Here is a 16,189-nt window from a genome sequence, read left to right as displayed (position 1 = left end):
GCTGCTGGTACAGATTGTGGAGATGTAAATAAGTATACATTAACATTTTCTTTCCATAGATTTCAGACATTCTACATATACATGTTCTGTTGTTTTATGCCTGGATACATTAGAGGGAGGCTTGTGTTAAAAATGTAGTAGAAATATGCTAAGCCAAAAAACACAAAGTGATTCAAAATAATGTATCTATGAAACCACATCACTGCACTTCTTTAGCTGTATCATATTAGGTAACACAGCAAATTAACTGCATGAGCTTGAATACAGCATTTGGTTTATCACAAAAATGTCCCTTTTTCAGGCGAATTGCTGTAGGAAATCTACAGCTCAATAGCACCATCCTGTGGATTTTAGTCTTTTTGTGAATATCGCATGTATCTTGCTTTATTTTGAGACTGTCTTTATAGAATAAATATTGGTTACATTAACATAGCTTATATATAGAGATTGATATATGTGTTTTCATATAATATTTCTGGTAAATTTGCAGGATAGTAAATAAATATTACGTGACCCTATATAAAATGATTATTCATGCATTTCTATTTTTTCTTTTAGGTTTCAGATGCCAGTTCAGAGAAATTATTCCACACCATCTTAAACAATGGTAAGGCCATAAATGATTGGCACCTTTTAATTATTCTTGTAATTCTAATTGTCTAAATGATACCTGCTTAGATTTACTCCTAAGAACTCGTTGCCTGTGTTTCAGTTTGTGGACTCTTCAAATGCTGTAAGCATTATCGCTTTAGTTTTCTGTATGTTTGAAAGACCAGAATAAAAAATATTTATAAGCTGGAAATGTTCACCATATTAACATAGCTATTTTTTTCCAAAACAGGTGTATACACACAGGTCTGGTAACATAACATTAGAACAGTGCTTGGAGAACCAAAGCACTTGTTGGAGGGGGGGGTGGATTTAGCTACAGGATAAATTAGGTTGACATTTTCTCTTCCTAGAATCCCAGCATGATGGTCATTCCTGGTCATATTTAGGGTGAGCACTAGACATTATTTGAGCTACGAATAATCAAATAATACAGCCATGTTTTCATATATATGTTTAGTTGGGAACATAAAAAGATTGAAAACTTTATTAGACTATGTTAAGATAAATTAAGTGCCCCAGTGTCAATTGTATCAGGTATGTCAAACTTGCACCTCTCTAGCTATCGTTCTTTCAGCATCCTCACAAACAGTACAAAAGCTTGCAGCTATACTTCTTTGTGTGATTATTTAAAACAAAAATACCGTAAAAATAAATCTTTTCATTTCTTCACTTGGGTTTGTGCTCAGCACTAGAATCAGAGAGATTAAGTGTTCTATCCACCTGGCCAATTTAGATTGTATTTCCTGCAAATGTATTAACCATTCAGAAGAGACACATGAAATCCCTTTTAAATCCAGCGTTCTCTATGGGGTTAATTTACAAATAACTTGTGCTTATAGATATGAGGTTTCAGTGGACTAATTCCAGATTTGGAGAGTTTTGTGAAGAAATCTTGGAAGCCTTTTTTTTTATTATATTTAAGTCTTAATGCTTCATACTTAGATCTTCATGTTGAGTAATGATGGGATTTCTGGCATAAAAAACTTGCATAATTTTGGACTTTAGTGGAAAAAACTACAGTTTCAACAGCATTAGGCCTTATTCAGATTCTAAAGGCCACCAAGGACACTGCATCAGTTCATATGTGTGGGGATCTTTCATCACCATTCGTCTCCCAGTTTTATTGGAGTTTGTTGCCAAGGACCAAAACCTCTGTTGACCAGGTTGTCAATTTGTAAGTGATAGGGTGCAATTTTGTGTGGGTCCAGTGATCTGTTGAACACAATCTAATTGGACTGAAGGCTTAACAAATAGATAAGGAATAAGTCTTGGGTGGCTTAATAAAGAAATATATCTCTTCTGCAGCTTCCCAAAATGAAATGGTAGGTACCCAATTGGGTATCCTACATTTAAATCACTAGGCAATTTAATGGAATGGGATCATCACTTTTTTGTAGTAATTTCAGTTTCCAAAACAGAGATTTAACAGAACAGTGCAGTAATTGATAAACAAGAGACAACTTGTGTGACAGACAAAGCAATGCAGTTAATATAGTATAGTTAAATGTTTGTTTGTGTTAAGCCTTTTTATAAATATTATTTGCTTGAAAATGTCTGTAATCACATGTAGCACAAGCTTTATTCCCTTTGTTAGGGAAATAAAAATAAATCTTTACTAAGCATAATCAACATTCCTGACTGACAGCCTTTGTTGTGGTTGAAGGGCTAAAGGGCTTTACTTCAGGACATGTAAAAAGTATTTCTTGAAGAATTTGTCCTCATGTTCCTTTAGGTGTTTTTTTGCCAACACATTTCCAAAATTCTTATTCGTATTTTCTTGCATGGTATGATTTGTTGCATTTATTTGGCTCTGAATAAGCATCCTTGACAGCATGCCTTTCTTTTGAGGTGCTCTTCTAATATGATTTAGTTCCCTTGAAAGGATTAAGGTGTCTTTGTGTAGTGCAAAATCAACATCAGCACTTCAGAGCTTGGCTTGGGAATCTGCATACAAATAAGCTTTGTAGTTAATGGTAGATTATTCTTTTTGTCTTGATTTCCATTAAAATGGATTCATTCTTTGCTTCTTGTGAGTTTCCACTTCTGACCTTATGCTAATTCTTCTGGGCGAATGAGTCAAATGAGGGAAGAAGTCAGTGCATACCCAGGTGCTGAAAAAAATACTAGTCTAACTGGTATTTCGCAATTGAAAAGCTATAAGGACTTTTTTCACTGACTTTTTTCATGGGGATTACTTCTCTGTACTTGAATTTTAAAATGGCTTGAAAGGAGATCTACTGTATTCTTATGTTGTCGATATACATCTAAAAACAGGTGCTGGATCTGTTGCATGTCCAAAATGTATGTGTACAAAAAAAAATGATCTTTGGTAACAATGCCTAAAATGATTGGCTGGATATAGTTGACAGCTTTGTCATGAAGCTGTCAGATTGATGAACATCATGTTTACGTTCTTACACAAAGCTGGCCTTCCCGTGTTGAAAAGTCAGGACTTTCCACATTATGTACTGTTACTGGCCAAGAGCAAGGAAAATGCTGAAAGGAAGGTCAATTTTCTCCTTCGTGAACCATATCTTATTCTTAAGAGCCCCAATTCACAGTCTGAATGTACAAGGCTTGCTAATGGCATTTAGGCATCAATATCCAATTATAACAATACATTATGTATGGTTAATGAGATTTCCTAGATTAGTAGTTTAACACTCTTAAATCCCAAGAAATCTGTAGATTAGGTAATTTTTGTATCAGCGTTTCCTGATGTATTCATCTAAGATTTATAAGAATCCATGCAACACATATGCATGACTGTTTAGGTCTGTAAATTAGATTCTATATTGAATGTCCTGTGCCATGATTGAGCATAACATGTCACTTACTAAACTCTATAAACACATTCACACAGCCCCCAAAAGGTTGGATTTAGTAACTTTAGTGAATTTATGTCAGCAGTGAGCGTCTGCTTCTGTACCACATACAAATATTTTTTTTCTTACCTCAAGAAAGTATATGTTTAAAAGGAATTCTGAGCATTTGTAAATAATAAGGCTTAATCTGACAGTCTTTATCACTTGTTACCCGAGAATTTTTATCACTGTAATATCCCTTTACTTTGAAAATATGTTTATTTAAAAATATTTATTTTTTTGCTCATTACAATCTGGATTCTGTTCAGCAGTTACCATTCCAATTAACTAACAATTATTTAGCATTAACAGTAATTACAGACGCCAGTTAAGCGCCTACAGATGTCAACTGTTAGCTTTGTACCTAATCACTCAATGAAATGGAGAAAGTTCAACAAACATCCAATTAGCCAAGCAATTAGTATGAGTTAAGAAAGAACATTCTATCATGTGTGAGCTGATTCAATTTATTTCATTTTGGCAGCAAAGCACACAGTTACAGACAAGCAGTAATAAGTTGTACAGATAAGATAAAGCTGTATTGTCCTTCTGTTTACACAAGACTTCTCTCATTTTTTTATCTTTAAACTATGCAAATATGTTTTACTACTCAGCTTTATAAAAGATAATTGTGTTAGCTGGTTGATAAGTACAACCCTGTCCTTTCGGGAGCAGGGTCCAAGTGTAACAGGGCGTGATTTCAGTGCAGATAAGACATTGTGGTGTGACAATAAATGATATGTATTACTGAATATTCTAGCTTCCTGCACAACATGGACCATTTATATGAAATGGTATTTTGCTGGTAAAAGCAGGGGTAGTTTTTAAGACCAATTCACAGTCTGGACTTCACTTTGCAATGCATAAAAGTCATGAATAACTTGTCCAATATATTTTTTAGAAATAAAAATAATGAATCACCTTTGAGTTTCGTGAACTCTGTATGGTCATAAATACCTCCTAAAGGTTTCATCTCCTTTTTTACAAAAGGAAGTACATTGTTACCTATATAAATGAATATGAATAATTAATTAATACTGAGTAGAGGTAGCATTAGCATACCAGAGGTTGCCTTTAGTTCCTCCTGTGCTTCCATTTGACCCAGATTTCAAATTGGTTAGGGTTTTGTAGTCCCTCTGCATAAATAATAATAATAATACGAATATTAATACAGCTTTTAGATGTGTACAGTAGGACAAAAAAAGATGGATATGTAGGCTGATTATTTTTTCAGTGTCTCATGCCTCCATTCATGCATTCTCACTTGCACACGCCCAATCAGTTGTTGAGTGACTGAGAATGCCTGTTTGAGGAAGGTGTGTTGGAGCTTAATAAGCTGTTTAAATGCTTAGTACAAACTTTTTTTTGTGAAAGATAGCAGGACTGGAGCAAGTGAATTGTTTTCAAGGGCTCTTTGGCCTTGAGAGTATGTACTAATTGACTGATTGCAGGAAGTGCACATATTTGGAGTCCATTGAAAAGCCAGTTCTTACTTATCTCCCATATTGCACCTGCTGTGTCTCAGCCACTTTGACTTTTTTACCCGAGCAACGTTTAAACTTTAATTGCGTTAATTATTTTATGTAGTGCCTGTGATGCTCGTATTTCATGTTTAAAGCCTATCAATTGAACCATCTCGCTCTATCTTAGTAATTATATATTTGCACAGTGACCATTTTATGTTAATATTTAAGTATCCTTTCTTTAATGAATTAGTTTGATGCAATGTAAATATTTTACCGCATAGTGAATTGTGAATGTTGGCATTCAGATGTAAGATTAAAACAAACACTGCTATTTCTTTTTAAGTCTAGGGCAAACGGGCAGCTCCAGACAAGATTTAAAAAGCTTTTTAAAGCCATTAATTGTCAACTTCATTTTATATTGAAGTGGGTGCCAAGTATGGATGGTCTGTTTGGCATCCCATTTTTCCTTTCTTAGCAAACTATTAATCCCAGAGGATATGGCATTCTGTAGCCATCAACATCTTGTCAAATAAGAATAGGGGCTGGTTCTACTCAGGTTACTTATTCTCTAAGGGCATAGTCTCCTTGGAAACAGGCACCAGAGGAACATTCATTGAAGAGTGACTAGCCTATTGACTGCAGAATTAACCGGAGAAGATCTGTATATTCTGCATCTTGGTACCAGGACTGCTAGAGAGACAGCGTCACAAAAATAAAAACAATTCAAAGAGTGGATAAATGATCCTGGTGAATGTACTGATCTTGGTGAACGTGCTGAGAACCTTTCAACTGACCAGACCACGTCTTTGACATTAGCAGATTTGAACATAAGCATCTGTACTCTTGTCAAATGTTTGGTCGTGGGAAAAAAAAAATCCAGTTCTATTTTCTGCTGTTATTATACAAAATATGATTCCTAAACATTTTAAACCAACCAATCAAAGAAACAGATCAGTAAAAACGACCATTATTTGGAATGACATTTAAAATCGATATTTTCCTTTAATCACAACATTACAGTTACCATTTGGTTTTAGTCTCAATCTTTTATGAGAGCTCAAAAAAAGAAGAGAAACTTTTTGGGTATGCTGTGTGAAAGAGAAATATATTGATAACTTGTAGCGCATGCCTATATGTTTTAAAGGGTGTACACTGTTCAGCCCCCTACACCAGAAATGCTTGAATAAAAAGTAATACTTTTATTTTGTTACTTTGTCAGCAACATCCCTGGCCTGTGCCTAATGGAGGTCTCTCTCTTAACTGAATGTGCCGGCAGCTCCTCCAGTGAAAAGACACTCTGCCTGCCAGGCATTTGTGGGTTGTGCTGACAGCTGCAGGGAATAACCTGCTTCCCTCAAGCACAGTCTAGCCCCCTTCTTACTTATTATGTTGAGTAGCCAACATGGACCTGATACTTTTCTTTTCTGTTTAAGGTTCAGCGCACACAGGCAGATGCAGGAAGATTAGTAGTCGACTAAAATGTAAATCCGAAGTCGCCCGAGTCAACTTCGGGCATCTTCAGAAAACTAATCACACCGAGTGCCATCCCACCGGAAATTTACATTTTAGCCGGGGGGAAGGCATGGGAGGCAGTTTGAGAGATTAGTCGCCCCGAAGAAGAGGGCCACTAATCTCCCTGAATCTGCGTGTGTGCCCTGACCCTAAGATATAAGTTAGAGTAATCGACCAGCAATGGTAGTGGCCCAAGAGAAGGCTAAGTGGCTTGTTATTGTTGAAGCTACCAAAGTATTTGTCTAATCTCTAGGTTGCTAGCACAATAGCACTGGGTTGCAATTTTATTGCATTTACTTCATAATAATGTTATTGGAGGGATTATATTTACCTTTGGAATTATTCTGTCTTTTAGTTAGAAAGTGTTTATTAAAGTGGACCTGTCACACAAACATAAAAATCTGTATAATAAAAGTCCTTTTCAAATTAAATATGAAATCCAATTTTTTTTTTTTTATTAAAGCATTCATAGCTGTTGTAAACTCATTTAAAAATATCAGCTGTCAATCAAATATTGCCTGCCCCTCCTCTATGCCTAGGCATAGAGGCAGGACAAGCAATTACTTTCACTTTCCATTCAGCACCTAAATGTCACTGCTCACCCCACATTCCCCCAGTTCTCTTAAACATTTAATTGTGTAGCCAGTGCATGGGGATGGACATCAGGTCCCCCATTCTGGTGCACAAACAAGATTCTGAGATGATGCAAGGCTTTCCTTAATAACAGTGTCCACAAAATGGCTCCTGCCTGCTTGCTATAATTATGAGTTCCCAGACTGATGGAAACAAGATGCAAATAATTTATATAGTGTAATTAAAGTTCATTTTGCTAGACTAACATGATAAAATAGGGTTTGGAATAATTTTTTTGGATGACGGGTCCCCTTTAAGCAAGCAGTCTGTTTCATACTAAAGTGGCATGTCTCATACAAACTGAGAATGTCTGTTTGTATCTCTTTTCTGTGCCTCTCGTTCTCATGAATTGTCCTGTGTCCCGTGTGAATAAATTACTTAGGAAATAGCTCTCCTGTTTTCAAAGACATTAATTATATTAATTGTAAAGTTGTACTCTCCGGTGGCTTATTTGGCTTATTTACATAGAGGAAAAGTCCCAGTAGGAGTTTCATAATGCCACAGTTTTACAATGCCATGCCTTGTAAAATGACATACAAGCCCTGCTTGTGGTGTATAACATGTTTTTTCTGCTACAAACATAGAAAATCCTTCTGGTATCAAATTGTTAGGGCAAATATATTGTTTCTTTATCAACCTCTGAACCAGTGAACAGACAATGGAGCTCTCATAAATAATTTGGTAGTTACAAGCACTGCAGATACAGGAAGATGGAGTAGTTCTTATCTCTGATTATCTAGTGTAGTAATAGTTGGGTAAGAAAAATTCCAACCTGCACCACACCCCAATCCTCTGTTTATATGGGATATTCTCCCTTTAAAGACAGATTTAGCTAAACAATAAAGTAATTTATAGCTATTTCATTACATTTATTTTTCTTCATTTTCATTTAATATAATTTAGCAGTTTTTCACGTAGACTTATACAGGCACACACTATAAAAAGAGCAATTTAATGTCATCTACCATTCCTTAAATATTTGTTGTCAATATCTGTAAGTATCAATTGTTCAATTCAGCATCCACTACGCTCCAGTGTTTGCTTGATGGCTGGTCTGCAAGGTTGAATACAATATATCACATTCAAAAAACAACTGAAGTGTGAGTCAGGTGTCCTGATAGCCAGAACACCTGTCCTACAACTCCCAGCAACCCAGTTCAGACCGCCATCAACAGTGCTAGTGATAGCTTAACACCAGTTCCCCACAGCTTAAAACATAACTTTTAATAACTTAATAGTTAAAAACCACACACACCCTTAGTGTGCCAAGCTTCCCACGACCAAACAAACCCACTGCGTTAACTACGTCAGTGCTGGACAGTGTCCTTAAAAAACATTAAATAAAATTGCCCAGGTGGACGAGTGGATGGTCTCGTGCCAACTTGCAGCGTGACCAATTACATCAAAGTGTTCCTAAAAGGAAAGTCTACCCCATTCAGGACAGTAACCCCCTCCCTTCCATTTTTCTAGGAGTACCTGCCTATCTACGTAGGGAGCGGTCAGAGCTACTCTCACCACCGTCCACCTATGCTGCCCTACGCGTTTCACCGACTCATCGGCTTCTTCAGGGGCATAGGTGGCGTGTGGTCATGGTCCACAGGTTTAAATAGCCATAATTGGTACCGCGCGGCCGCGCGTTTCCGGTAATACGTCACTTCCGGTTTTGCGGTTCAGCGTGATTGCGCCTGCGTGTTTTCTTTTTGAGATTCTAGCGCGATTGCGCCTGCGTGTTTTCCTTTGGCGAATAACGCTTAGGCTTGATTGTGCCTATGCATAACCTAGTGTCACTTGTGATAATACTTATGCCCTATATTTAGGATTGTTATACTATTAGGTCCTAATTAGTGTAGCTTTTCACTTGGTAGTTTTAAAGATGAATATACTGTTCCTTATCAATAACAGGCTGCTTCTATCATTTAGTGGCACGAGACCATCCACTCGTCCACCTGGGCAATTTTATTTAATGTTTTTTAAGGACACTGTCCAGCACTGACGTAGTTAACGCAGTGGGTTTGTTTGGTCATGGGAAGCTTGGCACACTAAGGGTGTGTGTGGTTTTTAACTATTAAGTTATTAAAAGTTATGTTTTAAGCTATGGGGAACTGGTGTTAAGCTATCACTAGCACTGTTGATGGCGGTCTGAACTGGGTTGCTGGCAGTTGTAGGACAGGTGTTCTGGCTATCAGGACACCTGACTCACACTTCAGTTGTTTTTTGAATGCAATATCTGTAAGTCCCTACTTTGCAGAGAGACTTTTATGATTTGCTAACCATCCTGGCTCCCGCTGTAGTCCTGAATAAGAGACTTGAGGGTTTTTTTGCAGTAAATAGCATGCCATTTCTTAAGCTGTCAAAGCTATGTGTCACTGCTCTCTGCTGTTCAAAGATTTGCTCTGTCGTTCACCAGTCACCACTCTGACTGTTATTGTGGCAGGCTCGTTGCACACACCAATTTTTGGCAGATGCAGTATGCTTTTGGGTTTGTTTAGCCCAATTATTTGCTTGTCAGTCAGAAGGCTGGGTATTAAGCAGATATTGTTGAGGTATTTTTGTCCCACTGAGCTGCCATATTCTAATGAGGCCCTCAGGTAAATAATGCCTATCGTGTCAGCTAGGTGCTCAGATGATGTGCAGTTAGAAGATTGGGTTGCAATTAGATTGTTTGAATAAGATAAGATACATGGCTAAATAAATTGAAGGGCAGATTAACCATGTGAAATGTCAGACTAAGAGCAGGTTGTCTCGGGCATATGCAGAGTTCTATGAAATATAAATAGCTTTAGGGCATTGTTTTCTGCTACCTGCAAGTGAATTTGTTCACTAGTAAAAGTATAGATTTTATAACACCTTTCTAAATTACTAGTGTTATTTTTACATTTATTTCTTATCTTTTCTAAAATTTCAGAAAAGATATAGAAAGATTCTAGAAAGGTACGCATTTAAGTGTTGCTTTTAAATAATAACAATAAGTTCTGATCCATACTTGTTTCTGTCATTGCCAATACCCTCCTCAAAATGAAATTCTACAACAATGATATGTACTTAGCCACATGATTGTTACATCTTTAATGTGCTGTAAAATGGCCTAATTATGCTATGTTTCAGTGTACTTAACTCTGTCTATGTATGTTTGACACTAGAGAGCAGTTAAATAGACAGTATAGTCTTTGGAAAAGTATAATTTTTTTCAAATAATTTTTAAATAAACAATAGAGAATTAGATTGAGATTACAGTTTATAGCCTGTCCAAGCTTTTTGTGGGTGCAGACAACTATTACATCTCTCAAGCTGGCAAATGCATTACCTTTGGAGCTTTATTGGGCACTTACTTCAGTTAACCATACATGTAACGATTAATTCTTCTTTGGTCCCCAGGCCGCTCATACCCTAACCCCGCACATTTATAAATACACACAAGTGGACTTTCAAATTGGCATTCTTTTTTTTAGCCACAATGTAGAGTTTTTCACTAGATCACAGGAAATATAAGGGCACGTTCTTAAGTAGCTTGCACACAGTGAGCTAATTAGAGATGGGATATAGCCATTTTTTGCATGCAGGAATTGCATAGCACCTGCTTAGCTTGGCACTAGTCAGTTGTCACCCTCTAGGAAAACCCAGGAACTACAACCAGGTCCATGCTGTTGATAGTTCAGGGCTCCTTAGCATAATATTAGTTGCGTTGCATGCAGTTCATCAGTGCAGGCTGGACAGGCACCTTGAAAGCAGCTGCAGGTAGCTAGGATCATACAAGGGTGCATGAACTTTTGTGAATGTAAATGTGCACTCAGTTTGGCCTGAATTCTAGACACTTCCCCCTATATTCATAATGAGCCTTAAGATGTTTTCCTATGTTAATAATTTATCTTCTGTTATCTATTATTTGCAATACGTGGGACCTGGTGTTTTTTACATAAGAGGTCTTTTGATATTATGAAATGCTATGCTTTAATGCTACTGAAAAAAAGTTTAAAAAAAAAGGGGTTGTGTATTTAAATAGGAAATTATGGCAGACTGCTTTGCTATATTAAAGATCTTTCAGGATAACTGCTTGCCATAATTATGTATATAACAGAATTATTCAAATTAAAAATTGCTCCTAATTTTCAGCAGGTTAAGGCAGTTTTAAGCTGTCCTTAGATGCAGTCGTACGAAACTAAGGTTCGTACGATTTTCGGATCGTTTGACTTTGTTATTTGTGCTACTTATTTAATCTGAATGGTTAGTAGTAGATTGGCATACTAAAATGACTGATTGTTCGTTGTGTAAACTTTAAAATCTGCACATCTATGGCCAGCTTTAAAATTGGAAAATTGCATAAGAGGCTTCTATAGCAACAGAAAAAATTGTGTTATTGATGGTAGACTAGCCAGAGAAGTAAAAGTGAGATGATATTAGCAAATAATAAGAAATTGAATGATGTGTAGGTAAATGGAGTAGGATATCATATATTCAAGAGAAAGTTAATTATTGACTACTGAATGTATGGGTGTAATCTAATACTTTATTCTTTATGTGAGGCCTAGTGGATTTCTGTTCCACCTCTACATATCTTTTTAGCACCTCACAAAACAAAGAAATATTGACAAACCGACACCAGTCAGATGTGTTGTACTAGACATTCCCATGGGAAAATCAGTCATGAAGAAAGATAAGCTAAAATAAAGAAGCATTTGGCATAATTTCCCATCAGACTGTAAAGAACACGCACAGGTTCTGCAAATATCACTAAACAATATTAATGAGGTATCAGGGAAAGGCTTTTTTATGATAAAAAGAATGTGGCAAATTTTCAATTTGTAATTTTTTTTATCTGCAACATCAATTAAGTTCACATCCAAAATATGAAGCATGTACATCTACAGCTAGAAAAATGTCTCCAAATGACTATAGCCAGAGATAAACCAGAAAAGACACTATAGCCAGAGATAAACCAGAAGATACTGACATTACTGTCAAGGGCCTTAAAGTCTGTAAATTGGATACTTGATGGAAAATGTACCAATATATTTACTTGTCTGCAGAATGGTGCCAAGATAATGTGGTGGATGAGGCCAATATAGGATTTAAAATCTATACAGACACTGCCTTTGATCAGAAGCAGATAGATTTAATGGTAGTGTCAGTGGCGTTAAATTGCAACAAAAATCCTGGCTGGTCAATTGCTTAAAACTATATGTAATGCTTAGGTACAATGGGAATTAAATTAGCCACTACAATCAAACATTTTTTTCATTGGCATAAGGAATTAACTTTGCATCTTCTTCATTATAGTGTTTGCACAAATAAACAATTGTTTGCATTGTGCATTTTTTTTTGTAACTGATATGATGCAACATTTGGGAGCTGTGGGAGCTGGCAGGAGCAAGGTGGGGCCACTGAAAATAAATATGTTTCTTTATACTGTATGGAAAGAAAAGAATGTATTATATATTATACACAGGTCTGCTAGGGAAGGCCCCTGTTGGGTCCTTTAGGACCACAGCCACACTAGCAGGTTTCACAAACACAATGCACACTGCCTATACTATCAAGACCTACTTGATGTTGTGGAAATAGTGTCTGTAGAAAATAGCTGAAAGTTGACCAGACATTTAAGGTCTGAAAACCTCACAAAACTAAAATAGTCATAGTAATGAGATTTATCCTTTGTTTTGTCAGCCAAATAGGCATTAAGGTTAATATCCCACAAAACTGCCACCATTAGATTCCTGCCCTCGTTGTGGCCTCGTTGTGGATTTAAATCCCTTGCATTATTACGTAAAACACCAATAATCTGAAATTATGCGAAGAGAATAATTCTGTTGTTTCTGAGTAGCAGGTGGAAACTGGGAAAAGATAGGAAAAGATAGGAAAAGATAGGAAAAGATAGGACAACCAGGTTTTCCTTTTTTTTCCTTTTGCCATACAATTTGGTCATTGCAGGCACAATAGAAGGACCGTTTCAGTTATGTGTGCCAGTTTGGGATAAGTGTGTATTGATAGAGTTAAATACAGACGCCAGTGACCCTTCTTTACACAAGTTGTTGGGGTATTAGGCAGCAGACTATAGGGTGAGATCTGCATTTCCATAGTAATTTTACTAATCCAGACAATTAGTCTATTAGATCACCCACTGTAGATTTATCATTAGATTGGTCAGTATTTGCATGTAAAACAAATGTTTCATGTATAAATCCTTCTATTATCCAAGATTGATATGTTGCAGCTTTATAAAAACTAGTTAATAATTGTACATTGTATATGGTCACCTAACATTTGTTGGATATCTTGATGTGTGTTGGCAGTTTAAAGGACAAAAAAATTAATTGACATTTAGACAGTGCTATGTGTATGGCACAAGACATGTAGATATCTTCTGTTTTCAGAAGGCTTTACACTCACTGCATGTATAGTAATAGCTAGTAATGTTTGGAGGTATTGACATTGTTTTTTATGAATATGATGAGATGTCCTTTCAATGAGCAATATGCAGTCTACTGGGTGGAGGAATTGATCTATTATGTATAAATAAGAAGAAGCAAAAGCGATATGCCTGCTGAAGATATTGAACTGCTCAAAGAAGCACGTTTATAAAGCTGTGTAACATTATCTCCAAAAAATAAGTGTATATATAAAGTAAAGGTATATTTATAAAGAACCATTGTTTTACTCTATCATAAATTAGTGTCCTGCATCACCATAACCGAAAAAAGTCCATTAAAAAGAGCTAAATGCACCATTTTAAAAGGTGTACATTTTTTTTAATTCCAGGCTAACACTTTATGCTAGTATGCACCAAAATTGTAGTGTAAAAAGCAGTGGCACTCAATGCTGCATTTTCTACAAGTCCTTTTAGCCATAATTTTACACTTGGCTACACAAACTAATTATGTAGCATTATAAATTCAAGGGATTATACTAACGGTAAGTGGTGGCATTAATCTGGTGACCTATTACTTATTTCAGTGCCATTTTTATATATCTTTACAAACATATCAAACCTAGATATTTTTTCATTTTACATATTCACAGTTTATTTCTAGGCAAAATATAGCAAAGTCCCACAAGACAATTCCCTGATGGCTGAGACTGCTGGTCACTTGGTGTTTGTTTATTTGTTTCTCTAGGCCTGCGGCTAACGAACACTCATTACAGTATTAAAATTCAAACTGATTCATCAACTTTTACTTACAGCAGATTGTTTTCTTTAACAATCCACCATGATTAAAAACTGTTTTACATTTCCCAAAGGAGCTCAAGCTACTCCCGCAGCTGCCATTTCCCTATAAAAATGAACATGAAAGATAAATTTAGCCTGACCCAGGGGCAGGATTAACAGCCTGTGATGTGTCACATCAGAGTGTAAGGGGATGCTTTTAAGGCCTCTGTCATCTGTTATGACAACAAAGACAGAAAAAAGTCTTAAATACAAGTAGAAAACATTCCAGTCTATTTTGCTAGGAGATTAGAAAACTGAATGGCTGGATTAACTCATTGAGCTAGGATGCAGTTGTACTTACAGGTACATTTTCTGCCTTCATGTGTGGGATCTTTTATCTGGAAACATGATATTCACAAAGCTCAGAATTACAGAAAGGCTGTTTTTACAGCAAATTATATTTTTTTTAGGATTTCCTTTAATTCCATAATAATAAAACAGTACTATGCAAACTAAACTGCATACATTTATATTGGTAGAAAACAATCTTATATGGTTTACTTTGAATTTTTTTTTAGGCGGAAAACCCCTGGTACCAAGCATTTTGGACAATGTATCCCAAGCTAAATTATTCTAAAGCTTGATTGTGCAGAGTATACCATGTGAGGATTCAATTTCATTCCTTTTTATAATAGTTGCCTTGGCCTCTTACATATTACTGGTTCATCAGTATCAGTATAGTGTGGCCATACAGGGGCAGATTTAAGATGTTGATTTAGGTCCTGGGCAAAAAGTTGATCGGGCAGGATTAATTTTTCTGTTTGATTGTGGACCGCATTCCATGCTATAACTTTTCGTATCCCCTAGAGCCAAGCATTTACATTGGCACAATATCACCCCCAGCAAATAATATGCTGCTTACACTGATAGGAAGCTTTTGGAGGGGGACACACATGCATATAAGCGAGTGCCCCAGTTTGCTAATTATGTGCGTGACATATGCTTGGTTTAATAAGGGCTCTATAGAAACCCACCAAGAATATGTAGTCAGATCAAGTAGATATGTTTTTGTAGATTTATCTAATGTTTATTGAAAAAATATCTGGAATATATGTAAGGTGCCTGGTGGCAAATCTTTTATAGCACAGTGCATTCATTTATAAAATTTGCTGTTTTAAAATAGAACATTTTTGTTTTGCAATTCAAGTGGCTAATTTCAAAAACAGACCCTAAAGTCTGTCTAGTAAAACAGGTGGAGTAAATCACAGATGTTCACACTTGTCTGTCCCTCTTGACCTATAGCAAAGGGTTGTTTCTCCATGAGAAAAGATACTCTTTGTGACTGAAGCATTGTATTTTCAATAAAAACACTTTTAATTTGATGCTAAGGGGCAGGTTTATCAAAATGTAAGATTATAGTTTGCCAAAGAAAATCCTCACCCACTTTCTATTGATTCCTATGGGATTTTTAGAAGCATATTTAGCTATGAATAAAAGTTAGTGCTTACATTTTGATAAATCTGCCCCTAAGTTTTGTGATGCTGTGAGTGTATATTTTTTAATATATTCACAATTCTTAACCAGCACCCTGGCAATTGTTCTATATAAGTGTACTCTGCTCCAAAGTAACCGAAACGATCCCCCATGTACTCAGATATTCAGTGTCTGCAAGTGCTTGTGCAAACGCTGTCACTGACAGTAGTTGCCTATAAAGCTGGCCATAGATGTTAGGATTTTTAAAAGATCCTTTAGTTATTGTAAGACCAAGCTTATCTTAAAACAATCGTTTAAAAGTACGATTTGTCCATCAACTAAAAAGACCATTTCAAGCAATGCGGTCTAGTTGAAGCTTAGAGAACTGAGGGGATCTGCCTGCTTGGCCCTGCAAACATTTGGACAATAGATAGATTTCACTGTGACCAATGAAACTTTTTTAACCTGGCAGATCAATTTTCTTAGAT

General features: G+C 36.2%; 1 protein-coding gene across 1 annotated transcript in view; it reads left to right on the top strand.

Annotated features, from left to right (window-relative positions):
• The window catches only part of LOC108708936 (autism susceptibility gene 2 protein), a 103,771-nt gene that overhangs the window by 36,567 nt on the left and 51,015 nt on the right, over window positions 1-16,189 (top strand). The window contains exon 5 of the mRNA XM_041584740.1: window positions 559-607. Coding sequence (XP_041440674.1) covers window positions 559-607 — 49 coding nt within the window. The remainder of the gene's footprint in view (window positions 1-558; window positions 608-16,189) is intronic.

The sequence above is a fragment of the Xenopus laevis genome, chromosome 2S (genome assembly GCF_017654675.1).
Source record: "Xenopus laevis strain J_2021 chromosome 2S, Xenopus_laevis_v10.1, whole genome shotgun sequence".
NCBI classification, from domain to species: Eukaryota; Metazoa; Chordata; class Amphibia; order Anura; family Pipidae; genus Xenopus; species Xenopus laevis.
The sequence above is the reverse complement of the archived record's forward strand: the minus strand, read 5'-3'. Positions and strand labels throughout refer to the sequence as shown.